At 44.3% G+C, this 16,885-nt stretch overlaps 1 protein-coding gene across 1 annotated transcript in view; it reads right to left on the bottom strand.

The window, feature by feature from the left end:
• Positions 1-16,885, bottom strand: part of LOC104360508 (tetraspanin-4) — a 71,862-nt gene that overhangs the window by 4,148 nt on the left and 50,829 nt on the right. The window contains 3 exon segments of the mRNA XM_033003386.2: positions 1,627-1,710; positions 3,314-3,445; positions 11,785-11,886. Coding sequence (XP_032859277.2) covers positions 1,627-1,710; positions 3,314-3,445; positions 11,785-11,886 — 318 coding nt within the window.

Raw genomic sequence — 16,885 nt, 5'->3', positions numbered from 1 at the left:
TGCTCTGTGTCCCTGAAGCTGTGTCACTGTATGATTCTAACGATAAGATTGTTAACAGGAAAAACAAAAGCTGTCACAGGCTTAGGGCCAGAACAACACTGTAACAGCAACAATTGAGGGAGCCCAATTCATTTTAGGTGACAGGGCATCGAAACTTTCAGCCTCAGTTAGGTTCAGTCATGGAGTACAGCTGGAAGACAGACTAAAAATGCTTCGTGTTCTGATGTGTTTTCTCTGTATTTCACAGCATTTACTAGGAATATTAATTTGCATTTTTAAATGGTCTGATGTGTTTTCTCCCGTGCAAACTAGTAGTGGCTTTCGGTCAGAAAGGTATCATTTGCTTAGGTACCCTAAATGTAATCCAGGTCTATGAGAAGGTCTCCCTAAATGCTGAATAGATGCTCAAAAGCTGTTTTTAAAAACACGGTAATATATTAGCAACAGTCTTCCATTGTCTCTCTGCCATATGATCTTGCTGTGCTTATTTTTTTTCCTAAGCATATCTACTTACTGTACTGGAAAACAAAAACTGAAACTACTGAATTTGGGCCTACGAGGAGTCAGGTATTTGCATTAATAAGTTGTAGCCAATACATGAAATACCAGCATGTAAAATACATGCCATTCTGCCTAATCTGAGATTAGTGGGAATAGGAATGGAATTCTGATTCCAGGCTCTCTTGCTGCTGCTAGGGGTATACCGTGCAAAATTAAAAAAACCCCCATGGGTTAATGTGGAGTTACATGGTATTGATTAGCTTAGGGACACCATCCCTTCTGCTGATAGGCTGAGTGTGAGAGAGAGGTGGAGCTGGAAACCAAAGCTCCATCTTCACTGCATTCAGGAATGGCACTTTGGGCCATAACTGCAGGGCTGGCATATAGCTGAAACAGCCTGAGCTCCAGCACAGCCTTCAGCCCCGTATCCCCAGGCTGAGGTTGGTGCTGTTGGGGCTACGCGGGGGCCCCAGCCGTGGCAAACTGGATTAAAGACACACACAGGTATGTAACAGACAAGGTACTACACTGACGACTGATTTTTCTCTGACCAAAGTTATGCTGGGAATAACTGCAGGTCAAAAATCTGATAGGCAAGTCTATGCCAATCTTTGCTACTTTATTTCCCTGCAATTAGTAGAAAAGGAATATGGTTTATATTGGCAAGGTTGAGTAATAATAACATCCCAACTTGTAAAGGTTCCCTAGGATGGGGTTGAAGACTTCAGCTACCTTTAGCCTACCTTGAAGTTGGATATTTAGCCTAAGTGGACGGTCCTCTCTGGGAAATTACTGGACAGATACAGGTACCCTACCCTGACTAGGCTTCTGTCTTTGGATGGTGGGGACCCCTCCTCCACTGAGTCCAGTCTGAGCCTTAGATAAACCACTTGGTAATGTGCCTGCTCTTTGCAGTGCATCATAAAACAGAAAATGCGTGCAGTATTCCTAGTTCTGTACCTTGTACATGATATTTTATAACTCAATGAAAACATAAAGGACTTAAATCTTGCGGAGTTTTACTCTAACATCAGGCAAAATCTGGAACCGGCTTGGGCAGAGTATTTCTGGATCTGTGGTTTAGTTATGATTAATCAGTATTTGAAAATTGATATTAAACTGTACCTGCACCATAGCTGTGCACAATCCAAAGATTCCCACTGCTAGTAAGTTTTCCTGGAGCCATACTTTCACTGTTTCGTAGCAAGGCTTTAAAAAACAAACAAACAAACAAACAAACAGAATATCTTATTAGCCACAAGGATGCAGCTCTATTCCCCTGTGACCATACAAACAGAAAAAAGCCCGATCAGATTAAGCTCCTAGGTAGCCTGGATTATCATTTCAGCATCGGAGCAACTACTGTGTATTTCTGGGTCAAAGCTTGAACATGGAGTACTGATTGAAATGACACAAAAAGGGCACCTCCACAATGCTGCATGAGCACCGCTCCACATAAACTGGGCCAGTAACTAAAAATAAACAAGCAGTGGATTTGGATTCTCTACAACCAGAAGCAGTTAGAAGTTCAGAACGAGCCTTTCATTTTCTCCACGTTTCAGGAAAACAAATTTTTATTACTATACATATGCATATATGCATATCAAACCCAAAAGTTCTAGTGAGAGCTGCTCCTGCTGCAGGTGGGCCCATTTCATACTATTTTCCAGCACTTCAAATTGCAGTATGGGTGCTCCTCCCTTATTTTCTCCTGCTTTAAATTCTGCACTTGTGTTCCTGGCCCAGTTTTGGGGAGGGTGGCAAGTGAAACCTTTTCTTAAATAATGTGTAAATAAGAAACAATGCCTGTAAGACAACCTTGTGCAAAAATTGTGCCCTCTGTCTTGTAAATGTACACAGCCAAGAATTACTCAGCCTTCAGTTAGTGACTTTCACATATGTATAAAGGAAAAATTATTAATGCCCACCAGAAGACACGGTGCTAATGTGCACTGATCTTCTTGGTACCCCAAGTAAAATAGAACAACTTTTAAGTCCTTATACTCAAAATTTGACTCGGAGCTACTGGAGAGGGTAGAAGGGAGTCATGTTTAGGTGGAAGTCAGCCTCTGCCAGTGCCACTCCAGGCCCATGGAATCTCACTAGAAAGTGGCCGAGAGCTTTATTTGTTGTCTTCATAAACCATTAGAACCAGCAAAACTTCCTTATAGTTCCACTTCATCAGATGGCCTTACTCTACATCCCTCCTGGGTAATTGCACTACCTGTAATTAGCACGAAGAATTGCTGAGCTAATTTCAGGGAAGAATTTAGGCTCTGCGTCTGCTCTGGAAAGATCTTGCTGAGGACACTGCAGGGAAATGATCCCACGGAGTTTTGAATTCGATTACAGGCAAGTGCAGACACTCATTGCGAAGAACCCTGCGGCTGGCAGCTCGGCGGAGCAGTTGGGGGGAACTCCGTGTGCCTCACCGCTGCCCGGGCCAGCGTAAGCTGCGGCGGCTGCTCCGGGGCTTGTGCTGTGTCTGTGCAGATGAGCCACTTGCCTTCACCTGACTGCAGCAGGTGGGACGTTAGAAAGGGCATTTCCTAGCTGGATCCAGCCAGGGTGTGCTCCAGATCCGTGCTGGAAGGTACTCGTCTGCAGTGTGAAACAACAGCTTGGGGCCCACTGAAAGGAAAGCCTTCAGCTCGTAAACCCAATTAAATGGGTGGTTTCATTGGAGGGCAAGAGCCACAGCTCAACGTGAGCCTTCTGAAGCCGCCTAATTAAAGATGAGGAAGGGTATGGCATACCTCATCATGGGTGTAGCTGCCTACCCGGGCTGCGAGGCAGCTGCGGAGCTACTCACCGCTTTCCACCAGGTCCCTGGGGAATGGAGTCCGCAGTTCTCGCTGAACTCTAAGCAGCAGGAGTCCGGCACCCGGGTTGCGTTGTACACTTCAAACCAGTCGGTGTAGTTGGAGACTCCACAGCATCTGAACTGGAAAAGGAAGAACCAAGGCAGTACCGTAAGTATGATCTGTCACTGGCGTCTGCTCCTTCTGACGTCTGCCTCCTGCAGCTGGACAGTCCGTGCATCTTGATTACACCAGCAGAAGCGTGGAATTTTAAAGAAACACAGGATTATTTCCTCAGCTTTACCCCAACACACTCCTTTCCCCACTTTTCTCATCTTTTATCATGTCTCGTATGTAACTAATGTTGACGCAAGAAGCAAAAGCACCAATTTGCAGCGGCAGAACACTACAGGAGCTGAACCAGGACAACCCCAGCCAAGTACTGAACCAAGGGCTGATGTGACTGAACAGGATTACAACAACCACTTGCAGCTTGTTTCCAGGAAAAAAAAATTATTTAAGATACAGCTACAGCACCCAGGAGATGAAGATACTGGGATGTCTATGACACACTGCTCCTGAAATCACGCTTGAAGTTAACAAGGCCAGCTTCTCCCCCAGCTGTTAATTACTGATCACCTTTGAAAGCCTTTGTCAGTCAGTAAATGATCTCTTTCCTCCTCTTCTCTCTTTGGTGCAGTTCCTTAGTGTCGTCATCTGATACTGCTAAACAGTGGTACTTTAAGGCTCTGCACATGATGACACAGCGTACAATGACTACGGTAGTGCTAAAGCAGGAGGTTTGCTCGGATTTGTTAGTGGGACGAAAGAAAGGTATAGGAAATGTATGTAACAGTCCAGGGAAGGGCTCTGTGACCATCCTCCCCCTCTGGGAACTGGTATATCCCTGTGGTACAAAACAAGCTAAGACTCATTACCGTATCGATGTATGCACCATCTGTCACTCCTGTGCTAACTCAAAAGTATGAATTTGTCGGTATTTAGACACTTTACCACTAATGAGTAAAACAAGACAACACTGGGCTGAAGAACTGCTCTCTGCTATTGGCAATACTTCATACATTTTCAAGGTTATGCCAGCCACCTACATAGCCCCCGCATGGCTTGCCAAGATCTTATTTTTAAAATGTGATTCTATACAAGCCTGTACGGTATTTTTCGCATCCCTGGAGAGACCATTCCTCTCGTTCCTGGTAGACTCTCAGCATGCAGACGTCTGCATCGCCAGGACCAAGGACCCGATGGAGCTCCTGATGGTGCCACTGGCCCAAGGGAGAGTTTTCCCTACGTGGACCTAACAGTTGAGCAGTCTGTGGGTGTAGCAGGCTGAGCGTCCCGGGGGCACACGCAAGAGCCGCCGCCCGGCCCCAAGGGAGGGCAGAGGTGTCACACGCTGCCTCCCGCCTCCTCACATGGAAAGTCATCCGCGCCAGAGACATCCCAGCGCTCACGGCACTGTCTGTCTTCTGCTAAACACAAGTCAGAAATCTCTTCCAGACTAGCATCTATCGCCCCAAGATTCTCCTCAGAATCCTGATTTGCTCCGTGGCAGGAACCAATCCTTAGCTTGCAACTGGTTGATCTGTGAGTTTTCAGGCTTCATTATCTACAAAATGACTCAAAAGTAAAAGTTTGTGCCTTTCTTTTTTTTCCCCTCTTATGTTCCTGCACACAAGACAGGAGCTCCGTGCGTAACAGGTCCCAAAAGTGGCTAGGAGCAGCACGGAACACGTGGCATGCATTTGAGGAAGGCTGGTTTATCTGGAAATCTAACAAGAAGGTCTTTCAGGCTGTCATCATTAGAGTCAGGAGGCAGCTCTTTGATAGACAGTGAGAAGTGACAGCTTGTAAATAGCAGGCCTTGAAAATGTGGCTCATCTGTGATGTAGAGAGTGCGACAGTAAGGGCTGAGACATTTGAGTGATGTTCTGGCCAAATCCAAGTGACACAAGTTTGCATAAATCGGGACTAGACCCCTTCTCCCTGTAATACTGCATGGCTGAGCATGTCAAAGCCTGACAGACTAAGGAGATGAAGTAACGGTTTTGTAGTTAAGGGCTCACTAACAGGTTGAGAACAGCAGCTCCTCTGGAGCCTGTGAAGCAGGAGGTGGCTAGGTCATGATCTAGGGTTGGGACTCCGAAGAGGAAAACTGCCCAGTAAGCAAAAAAGTAGAAGTAGGAGAGGAGTCAGCTGCAAAGACAAGCTGCAGTTGGACACCCATTGCCTGCCCACGCAGATCCTCTGCGTGTTGTACAAGAGCAGAGGAATAAATAGTGAGACTCACCTGCCACTGCTGGCAGCCAAGGCAGTCCCAGCAATGGAAGAAATGGCTAAGAAAAGATCAAGGGTAAAAAAGAATGTGGTAGCATGATGACCAATGGTCTCAGGACGGGAAGAAATAATGCCTGGGACTATAACTGGAAGACACATCATGTCTTTTGTAGACAAATGAAGGATGAGTGATGGAATTAAGCAGCGGATGATGCACAACCCTAAAGGAGAGGAGGCACAACCCTAAAGGAGAGGAGGTGACAAACACAGAAGAGTACTAGCACCACAGAGACCAGAAAGCACACGAGCAAGTGTCCAATGGAGACCAAGTCCGGAGCGCGGCATCTCTATGGAGCAGGGGCACTAACCCGTGGCAGTAGGTCAAAGAGGCAAGAACAAGGAAACAAGCAGCAGTGGGATTCGATGGGATCAGCACAGTACAGAGTCAGCAAAGGGGTCCAGCTGGAAGCCAGGAAGATGGGTGAGAGCTCAGTCAATTCAGAGACTTCGTTATGGAGGTGCAAGTAGAGAAGAGGGAGCGTGGGAGTGATTTTTGGATCATGTGAGAAGTGACTGATTTATCCTGTGTGCATGAAGCTGAAGGGTACGTAGCCAAATTGTTGAGGGAGATGAGGGACTATTAGAGGAAAGGGGAATATTGAGGATAAAGAGCAAAATAAGAGGGTTTTTTAGAGTCCTCTTAGATTTGACAGCAAGGTTCTCTTTTTTAAATTTACAAGGTTTCCAAGCAAGGAGAGTTGGAGACTGTCCTACGCTTAGAGGATGGAGAAAGCTCAGGTCACATGAAGGGCAATTTCTGTCACCAGCAGTTTGTTGTAGCCAGTTATACCAGACTTCACGTTCTTCCCCGAAGAAAGGCTGATGTTCTGCCAATGCCAGAAAGTTAAACTGCCTGTCACGAAGCAACTGCAGACTTGATTCTTGCTACAACCACATTCACTTTTTTGGTCAAGTTCACAGTCCTGTCTTGTTCCCTTCACTAGTTAGGTGATAAAATTAGACAAGGTTGCCTAAGTCATTAGTTCTGTTCCTAGTTTCAACGGGGAACAACACACTTATGCTTTCTAGAAACAATTACAAACTAATAGTGCTAATTCTGGGGTACCCAAGACGAACGTATTTTAAAAGGGGGTGGTCTGTTAAAAATGTCAGCTCCTGTCCTGAATAGCAGTAACTTAAGACGCCTTGAGATGGACACCTCAGGCCGCTTGGTTCCAGGGCTCGCAGCTGTGGAGGAGCGTGTGTGATTGGACGCGGCTGTGCCTGCCCGCATGCATCGACGCGGAAACTTAACGGCAGAAGGGGACAATCAGGCAGTAGTCCTGGGGACGCTCCGGCAGCGTGCAGCAGAGTGGCTCAAACAAGCAAAAGCTTGTCAAATGCCTCTGAGTATCTAAGCTCCTGCTGCTGAACATTTCCAGGAATACTGACAATATGCTGTTGTTTGTTTCCCACGTTTTGTGTGGGAGGCTCCGTCTCCCGAGATGTCAAAACACATTCTTCCCTTCCTTTGCTGAAGAGACTTCAGTGACTCCCCCGCTGATCGCCCGCGGGGCTCTGAAGCGGCTCGTTGGTTCCCAAGCGCCCGGGACGCGCAGGGGCTGCTCCGCACGGAGACGCCGCCGAAGGTCGTGCTGCCGAGGCGCGCGGCTCCCAGCCAAGCACCAAGGCCTCTGTCCTGTACTCGCGGCGCTGCTTGCAGGGAGCTTCAGTTTTGTGTTCACAAGTAATTGCCGCTCTAGCAAGGGGGTATCCGGGGCTGGCAATTCATGTTAAACACCAGGTTTCTCTCTTAGTGCAGTAGCAATGGTACGGAGTTGGATTCTTGTCGGCATTTTACAGGCAAACCCAGTACTGAAGGCTAAGTGGGCCTTATTTTCTTTGCCAAATTCCTGCAAAATCAGCCAGGCTGGGCTAGGGTTCACGCGAACAGAGAGACAACCAGTCCTCGTTGCTGACAGGTTTTAGCAATTCCCGGTTTTCTGGTTTTGTGAGTCTGACAGAGAACCAGGGACAGGGTGGGGTGCCTTTTGTGTGCCCTTCACCTCCATCACTGTAGAAAGTGGTGAGTAAGATTGTTTTATTCTACAATCATGTTTCATGGGTGGTTTGGATTACTTCAGCAGTAATCCTAAAGTATGGTTTGATCTAACTGAACCAGTGACTGGGGTAGAGGGAGATGGGTCTAATTTTGTTCTCAGTTACAGTGGTCTAAATAGACATGAAAGGCATTACACAGCAGTAAAAGTGAGCTGAATTTGCTCACTTCAGTGAAGCTAATGCGTTTTCTGCATGTCTCTCAGATTACTGCCTGGTTAGTTAAAAGGAGAAGTGTTCAAATATTGATCACAAAGATGCTGGGGATGAAGCAGATTTTAAAAATTAATGCCTATTTCTTAATGATCTCCACGTGTAACTTTAACCAGTCCTGGTTGGTAAGAAGTGTAATGCAGTTCAGAGTAACTCACATCCTAAACTATTAAAATTTTAGTCATATTTAAAATCATTTTGTAGGCTTTCGGAATCTTCAGTCAAGACATGCAAAAGGCACCTGCTTGTGTTTCTAATCCTTTTAAGGTCTGAAATGCCATTGAGAAAGGCTGTGAGTTTGGTTAGCTGAAGGTCTTAAAAAGAAATCAATAAAATGTTCTAATTTGAAACAGCTCCCTGAGCTACAGGCTTAATACAACTGCAAAATGAGTCTAGTGCTTTTCCTCTAACATGCGTTGCATATATGCAGCCCAGCCCAACTCCTTTATCAGTAATCTGAACAGATCAGTCATGGACAAAACTTGCAGCTTCCTCCCTAGAAGGCGGGCCTGATGGACGCTGGTTTTAACTTGTTCCCAGTTACTCAGGAATCGTATGCTTCTGTTAAAAAGAGGGAAACCATTCCTCAAGGCACAAAGGCTTCAGAGGAGAAAGCCCCCTAAAAAAAGGTGCTCGGGCCTTTCACACTTGAAGAAATACAGTAATCGCCGCTCAGAAGAGGCTGTGTGCACACTGGGTATCCACGCTCCCAGCCAAAACTCCCCTCTGATTTGTGATCAGCCAGTCCCACAGAAATCAAATGCCTTCTAAATGTGGTTCTGTTTCTGGAAAAACTTTTTTCCCCCTTCTTTAAGCAAAAGTTGCTAAACACAGTCATACTTCATGAACTCGGGGTGGGGATGGTGGCTATCTAAGCTAATAGTAGGAGAAATGAAGAACTACACCAGAGCTTAGATCCCTCGTGTCTGAGCCTCCTACTTTAACCATGGGGTCATCCCTCTGCTCAAAGCTCTGAGAAATACTTCTGCGAAGCAAGGGGTGTGAATGCAGAGAGGACAAGGAGAAGGACTCGGGATTTCTGTTGCTGTCATGTTTTTTACATGTCATGTTTTTTTTCCGAGGCTGCTGTTTTCCATCCACGTACAGACACGGCCCGTAGCTCAGCCAGTGACTTCAGAGCCAGACTGCAAACAGCAAGCCGGGGTTGGGACTTTCCTTTCAGGAAGTCCCCTGTATTGCCCTAATCCTCCTATCAGTGATTACACTCTACTGATTAGGGATGTAAGGGATAACGATTATTACCGAACACAAAAAATAGCACTTGGCATTTACATAGCGCTATTCAACTGCAAAGTGGTTTACATAATTAACCGTGCTGGGATTGCCTTCGCTGCACCACTGCAATAGTCTATTCCTAAATAGTTTTGAAAAAGACATGTGAAAACCAATTATGCAGAGCAGTAAAAATGGATCTGTGGGAGCTCTTTGCTTTTCTCCTCCGTGCCCAGCGTGGGGAGCCCGGAGACTTTAACACCATGGCACTGTGAAGGCAGCACACGGTAATTTCATAGTTGCCATGTTAGAAAAGAGCGATGTAACGTGACTGCACAGGCCTTGCGAGATGGCACTTCCCTATTATCTTTTAGGCTCCTAAGACCGAGCTAACATTAGTTCCATCTAAAACTTATAAGAGACTCTAAACTGTAATAGGCTTCAAGGCCAAAGGGAATCATTAAGACAAGCGAGCATGATCTGTAGTGCTACGCAGACCGCAGGCTATTGAGTCCTGCCTCAAACCCAACCTTGTCACTGAACAAGACCATTTCTTTTACAGAAAAACCCCTGTCTTGACTTCCGAGAAAAAGAATCCACCACCCTGCTGTACAGTGACATCCTACCATCAGATATCTGGGTCTCAAGTTTTCAGCTCTCGGATCAATTACAGAGCCCTTTTCCCTTCCTGCTCTCTTTTTAAGGACCGCAATCACATCACTACTTCATCTTTTCCTGGTTATATAAAGCTTTTAAAATTTCTCACCATAATGTAAATATCCAAAATTCTCATTCTTTTTTACATCTTTTCTGACTCCAATCCAACTTGTGAACATCTTGAAAAAACGTGACTAGGTAAACTAGACAGAGTATATAGTGTTACACTTATTTTGCAGAAAGGGGAGCAGAAGCATGGGGTTTATAGCCTGTAAGTCCTCCAAATAATGCTTTTTCCCTCACGTTTGCTATATGCTTTTAACAGTTCCTGAGGTGTCACTGAAACCAGCTTAATATTTACTGCAAACAATATTAGTTATTACATTATTACTGATCTAAGTTAGTGTAGAAGAGTAATACTTCTAATACTGTTTGATATAAGTGATGATGTTAAAAATTTTATCTGTATTTCCCCTGGCTTACGCTTGGGCTAACACCACAAAATGCATTTCTCTTGTCAGTAATTGATGACTTCTCATACTTGATCATAGTACTGAAAAGGAGAAATATGAACTATATAGGAAGATGCTGAGGCTTTTTAAAGGTAACTGGAAGACCCTTCCCCACGCAGCTGTTAGCAGGCAGGACTGGAAAGCTTATTTAGCTGGACCTGAGCTGTTTGCCTTCCACACACAGGACCTGCTGTCGACCTACTGCCCTTCAATGCACACAGCTCCCCCAGCCCCAAAGATGCACATGGAGTTTGGCCAATCAGTTCTTTTGTTTTGTTAGTGACCCCAAATTTGTCATTTCTCAGACCTTTTCTCAACATCCTGCTATTCCTGTTCTTGTGTATCATACAGAAGAGTGTATGTGAATCTTGACACTACCAGACTGAAAGATATTCAGGATTTCATCCCCAAAGGCAACAGAGGAAGTAAAGGGTAAACTAACAGATTTATTGTAACAGAATGTGGTACGTACCCCATCCATCACCTCGAATAGTTCATATAACCTTGGAAGCACTGGGAGAGGTTATCATCCTTGGCCGATGTAAGACATGAGAGGCAAGACTAAAGCCCTGCCTGTATGTACCACGCTAGCACCTCTGAAAGAGAATCTGAGAAAGCTATGCAAGATTTTATGAGTGAAGCCAAGGCAGTAGAAATGCTTCTTCCTAAAGCAGAATAAATGTTGGAGCGCTTCTCCTCATTCAAGAAGCAGAGAAAATCAAATCAGAAATATCATCAAGAGAACTGATGGAACAGAATATGAAAAGGACAAAGCTAATAAACTTGAAGTGGCAGTGGCAGTGTTTCCTCAGCGAGCCAGACAAGGACAAAAGGAGGAAGCTCACCAGTCCTTCTGAGACAAACACTGGCAGAGTGCTGCCAGCATCAGGAGGATGCAACGGCAATGGCAACATAGCAAAAAGCATTCCCAGCCTATCTGTGATGGAGGATGATTAAATTCTGCTAGGAAAAACGAATTGACTGTAAGGAGGAGGTTGCAAACACCGTGGCCAGTTACCATTTTGACTACGCTAGTGGAAGCCAACAACAGCAACGGGAAGAGACAGGACAGAAAGGAAAAGGGGTTGAAGTCGTTATTTGTTATGGTGCTATTGCTCTCATTCCAACGTAAGCTCTCCCTTTGACTTTAAGGAGAAGGTACTGTCCTGGCTGACCATCTCCACTCTCCACACAGCACAGAACGATATGATATTTAGGCATCAATGCAGTATAGATTTTTAAAAGAAATAAGCTATCCTGGTCAATGGAGAGATAAATAAAAATTACCATTTGTTACAAAAAGCAGAGAGTTTACTTGCTAATGTGCTGATGGGGTGGGAGGAAGATATTGTCTTGGGATCTGGAGGTTTAATTAGGTTCACACCCAGAACATGCTGTTACAGAACCCAGAGGGTAAACAGGAATAAAAAAATATAAAAAACACTCAGACTTACATCTGTTTGAATGATGCTCCATGCATTAGTTAGGCCAATATTTCCATCGGTCCCATACAAATGAAGCCCTTTCTTCAGATCCTGCTGAGCATACTTGTCAATCTAAAACCAACAACAAAAGACACAAAACTCAAAATTTGCTGAGTACCACATTTCAAAATCAAAGTGCACGAAGCAGGGAGATGTTGAACAGCAGTCCCATACTGAAATGAATAAAAAGTTAACTGACATTTCCTAAAGCCTTTCTCCAGTGGACCTGGTATGCATACACTCTTTGTAAAGAACATGAGGAGTCCCTGTTCTGAGTTGATGTTGATGTTTTCCATCAGAGACCTCCAGAACATCTTTTCCATTCTCACTTAACCACCAAAGTACCATAGAGAGACTGGATTCAGTTTAATCACCAATTTTTTTTCAAATGAGGCCTACGTATGAAAACATTCATCTACCCACATTTTCTTTTAGCTTAATATCTTTAATTGTGACCAAGTACCCCCCAGCATCTTCCATATGCTTCCTGGGAGACCAACAGCAGCACTAACACTGAACTGAAACTCTTGACTTGTGTTCATTCTATCAGCCAGGGTACCCCACTTCTTACAGCAGGATGGACATAGTTATACTGAAGCAGCAGGGAACGAGTTACCCAAAATTCAGAACAGACAGGATTTAAGAACTGAGTTACTAAATGGGGCTGCTCTTAAATAAATGCATTTTTGTTGATTTAATCAAAGTACGAAGGTCTGCTTTAGAGGCTTTTGCAATTGAAGATGGTGCTCTCTCGTTGAGAGTCTCTGCCGGCGAAGCAGGCTATTGTTGGATCCACTGGTCACCACCAAAATGATTGCAAGTGTCTCTCTCCCAGTCTAGCCACACATACACATTTCTACAGAATCAAGCAAATGCAAAAAAAGGAAGGAAATAATAAATGGATATTCACTGTTTGACCTGATTTTTCTGTTGTAAATGAAAAGCACTGAACAATGCTGCTCAAACACGCCGGTACACCCCCACCTCCCCCGGGTGCTCGTCCGTGTTGGTGCTCTGTTCAGCTTCAGAAGGGTGAGCAGACCTGTCCCATTTTCTTCCCCGTCAACCCGCTATAAATTTGACTGCAAAACACAGTGCCACTCTGAGATCTTTCTGCTGCAGCAGCCAAAGGGAGAACCAAACCTAAACTCACAGCTTGCTTCACGGGGACAGTCTAAGTTAATCCATACTCTCTTCCATATTGGACAACAGAGAGAGATGGCGTAGGCTCTGGTGATTGCCGCTCTGGCACTAGTCATTCCAGTTGAGGGGGGGTCTAAAAGGAAGTAAGCAGTGCTAATTTTGAGTTAGCAGAGGGAACAAAGGTATTCTGCTTCTATCATACACTTGGATTTTCCTTCTGCTTTGTTCAGTCAGAATTGCTTTCATTTGCTCCTGGAAAAAAAAATAAGAAAAAAGTGGATGCAAAGCACCTTCCACAGTGTAAAAGAGGAATTTTCAACACACTACATCATAATTATTAAGGGGTAAATGTGAAATGACTCCTCAAAAGTCTATCGTGTCCAAATCTCTGCTGTATGTGCAAAGGGTTGTCCTTGGTCTCTCCACTTTGTTTCCTTCCCAAAAGTGTAGTGCCATCAAGCTGAGCCATTAATAACATAGCTGTGGGGCAGTGTAAGAAAAATGCACAATTTAATCTCAGCACCTTAACCGTCACGCAAGCGCTTTCTCGTGGATGACTATCTTGAACAGTAGGTGCTGTGCTCCCTCTGTAATTATCAGGTAAGCTGCTTTTGACTTTACACAGAGATTATACACAGTCACTGGTATGTTAATTAGAAGAGAAAAGCAAGGCTGAAAGGTATCATTAAATTTGGAATTAATTGAGAAAATTACAGGCAATAAATGATAAACTTATATGGGGGGGATTCCTAGCATTCATTTAAGAATTGGTTTGAACTGGGTTTCGGCTCTTCACTTATCCTCAGCTCCCTGTGTCTCAGCTGGACCTGCTGTGGTCTCGAGCAGAGCCATCAGTGAGGATGGAAGGGCATGGTTGTGTTGCTAGTCAGACAGAGGCTTTGGAATGTAGACAGTGTCCTACAGAAGTAGTGAGGTAAATTCACTGTTGAAAAACTAATTCTTATTCAGAAAGGGACAGAGGTGAAGAGGAACAGCATAGCTGGGGCAGGTGGGGACAGAAATCTAGCTAGCAGATCTGTTGCCTTGAAGACAAAAGAGAAAGGGCTATTTGGAATACTAATTTATCACACCTGAGAAAATCTGCCCCATAAAGTGAGAGCACTACACATCAGCCTACAGTTCATATCACCACTAATCTGGAACAAGGGAGATAAGGTCAAATGAAACAGAGATGCTTAGCTGAAGGACAAATGCCACACTACCAAAAGGACGCAAAAAGCAAAGTTTGCATTTCCTCACTCAAATTTTGCTTTGCAAACCAATGCAGTGGCTCAGCATGATCATCTCTTTGACCAGGGCTCACAGGATACCCTTGTTAAGGCAATCTTCACGTCTTGTTTGAGATCAATAGTAATAATAATAATTTAATAACTTACGATCAACATTTATAAAGTACTTCAAGATCAGGAACAACATTTTATTAGTCCACATGTGCTTTAACAAGGTCTCAAGGGATTGCCTCACCAAGCATTCCTCCTCTTCCTATTACCTGGAGAAGACCCACTAGCGAACAACTTACTGAAATGAAATGAAAAACAAGTCCCCTCTTCCTCCTAAAATTCACCACTTTTCCCTGCACAAAGACTGCAAGACCCTTACACTGGGAGCACAACTGGCAACAGATTTCTGTATTTCAGAAACAGTAAACAGCAGAGAATCACTCAAGACAACAGGCACTGTGTGACCAGTTCTCAAGCCTCCACATCAAGTCTCTCAACACCAAGTCGTGCACGTTGCATGACCCATTATTATTTGTTGTTTTAAAAAGAGAGTGCCTGTTCGAATCTTGTTTGGAAGAGGACACAAGCTTTTTACAATTCCACACCACGTGTGTGTTTCATTTCCTTATCTCTCATCAATGTGCAGGTTGCAACTTTGACAGAGGCGCACACATACTGTGAAACAGTATCTCCAAATTTCTTTACTCCTTGATTTCATGTCCACTGACATAGGAAGGTACCTGGAAATCTCACAGTTTTATACATACATAAACACACACACAGAGCTTTATATTTATTTGGGCAATTGTGAATGTAGGATTTTACGTAGTTCTCCTTTCCTAAAGTTTCTAACTGATCCTCTAACCAAGCGTGCTGTAAATGCACTGAGGACTGCTAGAAGGGCAGCTGATTTAAAACCTCTTCTTCACAGCGCTACTCCTTAAAGCATTCACACTCCCCTGTTTGCTTATGCTAAGGACAAAAAGGTCTTCATCATCACCTGGAAATAACCTTGTACAGCACAACTGAGCCCGTGGCCCTCTGGCACCAGGAGAAAGGGGAAGCAGCGTTGGCCTTTGGTCTCCTGTCACTCGTGTCTGCAGCTGAGGTACCAGCGTCAAGTCCCCCGCCGTCTGTGTCCCCCCTGTTTCTAGCCAGTTACATAGAGCTGGTTTGAATTAATCAGTCTTGACACAGAAGTAGCCTTGGACTTCTAAGAGCGCAGAGGATATTAAACAAGACCAGTTCTCTCGTTCAGGCTGTGAGGAGTTCAGTGTCTACGTGCAGTCCTGTTAAAAGCACATTGACCTCTGCTTGAATAACCTGTGCACAAGGTTATAAGATGGCTATTTTTTCTGCTAATTGAAGCACTGCTTGAAGCTCCAGACATATGATTCGTACTGGCTTTGATGGGAGAGAGGTAAGTAAAACTCACCACCTATTTGTGGAGCTTAGCTGGAAAATGCTTCTCCAGGTGATTCTATTTCCTGCTAACCTCAATTTTGTTTCTTCCTCAAAATATTTTTAGCATAGCAGGAACTTGTCAGTATGCCTTTATTCTAATTGTATATTTGATTTAAATGAAAACTCACAAAACACCCCCAGCTGTCGCTTCTGCCTTCGAGTTTTTCAGAAAAAGATCTTTCTGAAACTGAAATGCTGCACCGCAGTGATTCATCACGTCTCCTGACAAACGATCCCACCCAGAATTCACCAATCTGTCAGCTTCTCTTGTTTGTCTCTGTGCTACCAGTCCTTAGCCAGGCAAAATGTCTACTGCAAAACAGGGACTGTAAGTACTGTATTAAATATTCTGCAATTTTAATCTGCTGCATTCTCCCATACGCAAGCCAGACCCTTCACAAAGCACAACTCTAACTAGTGAAGGAGAACAATGAAACATAATAAAAACTCCCAGCAGGCAAACTGTTACTCTAAATGAGATGCCTATTTTTAGACATGTGGAATACAAGAGGTTTCCTTAGAAGAAAGAGTTTCTGAAAGGTTAGGCAGTAAGAACCTTTTATCAATCTGGAAGTGAAGCAGAGAAAAATTCTTTTCCTCCTTGGGATTCACTGGTCAACAGATGAGAGGTGTAAGCTTCAAGCTGTCACCCCATCCATGTCAATGCCTGTGGCTTTTGGCCTCAGGCATGTTGGAGGCTTGCTCATGCTTATCAGCACCATCAGATCAAAGTTAAATGTGTCCTGTTGCTTAGCGTGGTAAATTCACTACAATCCACGACTGCACGAGAACCACTTCTTAATGTGAGGCATGCATATGACCAGCACTTCATCTAAAATAAGATCCTGTTCCCACTGCAGTGAGCACAAATACTTTCTCACTGACTTCCATTAGGCCCTAATTTGGCTCTTAAATCTCTCGTTGTCCTATTAAAAAGACTTTCTAAAACACATATACTACTCTAAGGTAGACAAGCCACGTGCAGAGTTTCAGGCAATGAAGGGAAATTCAATGTTTGAACTAAAGAAGAGAAAGCTGCAAGAGATGCCACAGGGCTGGAGAGAAACTGCCACAGCGATTGGGGAAAGTGGCTGGAAGCAGCTGATGCAGCAAGAGAGAATGGGCAGGGACCTATCTGAGCCTCATCTGAACTACAGCTGTGACAAAACATCCCTTAAAAAAAAAAATCTTACTTAAGGCTGCATATAAATTCAGGCCAAATT

The sequence above is a fragment of the Tyto alba genome, unplaced genomic scaffold, assembly GCF_018691265.1.
Source record: "Tyto alba isolate M040663 unplaced genomic scaffold, T.alba_DEE_v4.0 Super-Scaffold_8, whole genome shotgun sequence".
Taxonomy (NCBI): Eukaryota; Metazoa; Chordata; class Aves; order Strigiformes; family Tytonidae; genus Tyto; species Tyto alba.
Note: the sequence above shows the minus strand (reverse complement) of the source record. Positions and strands in the feature narration are given on the sequence as shown.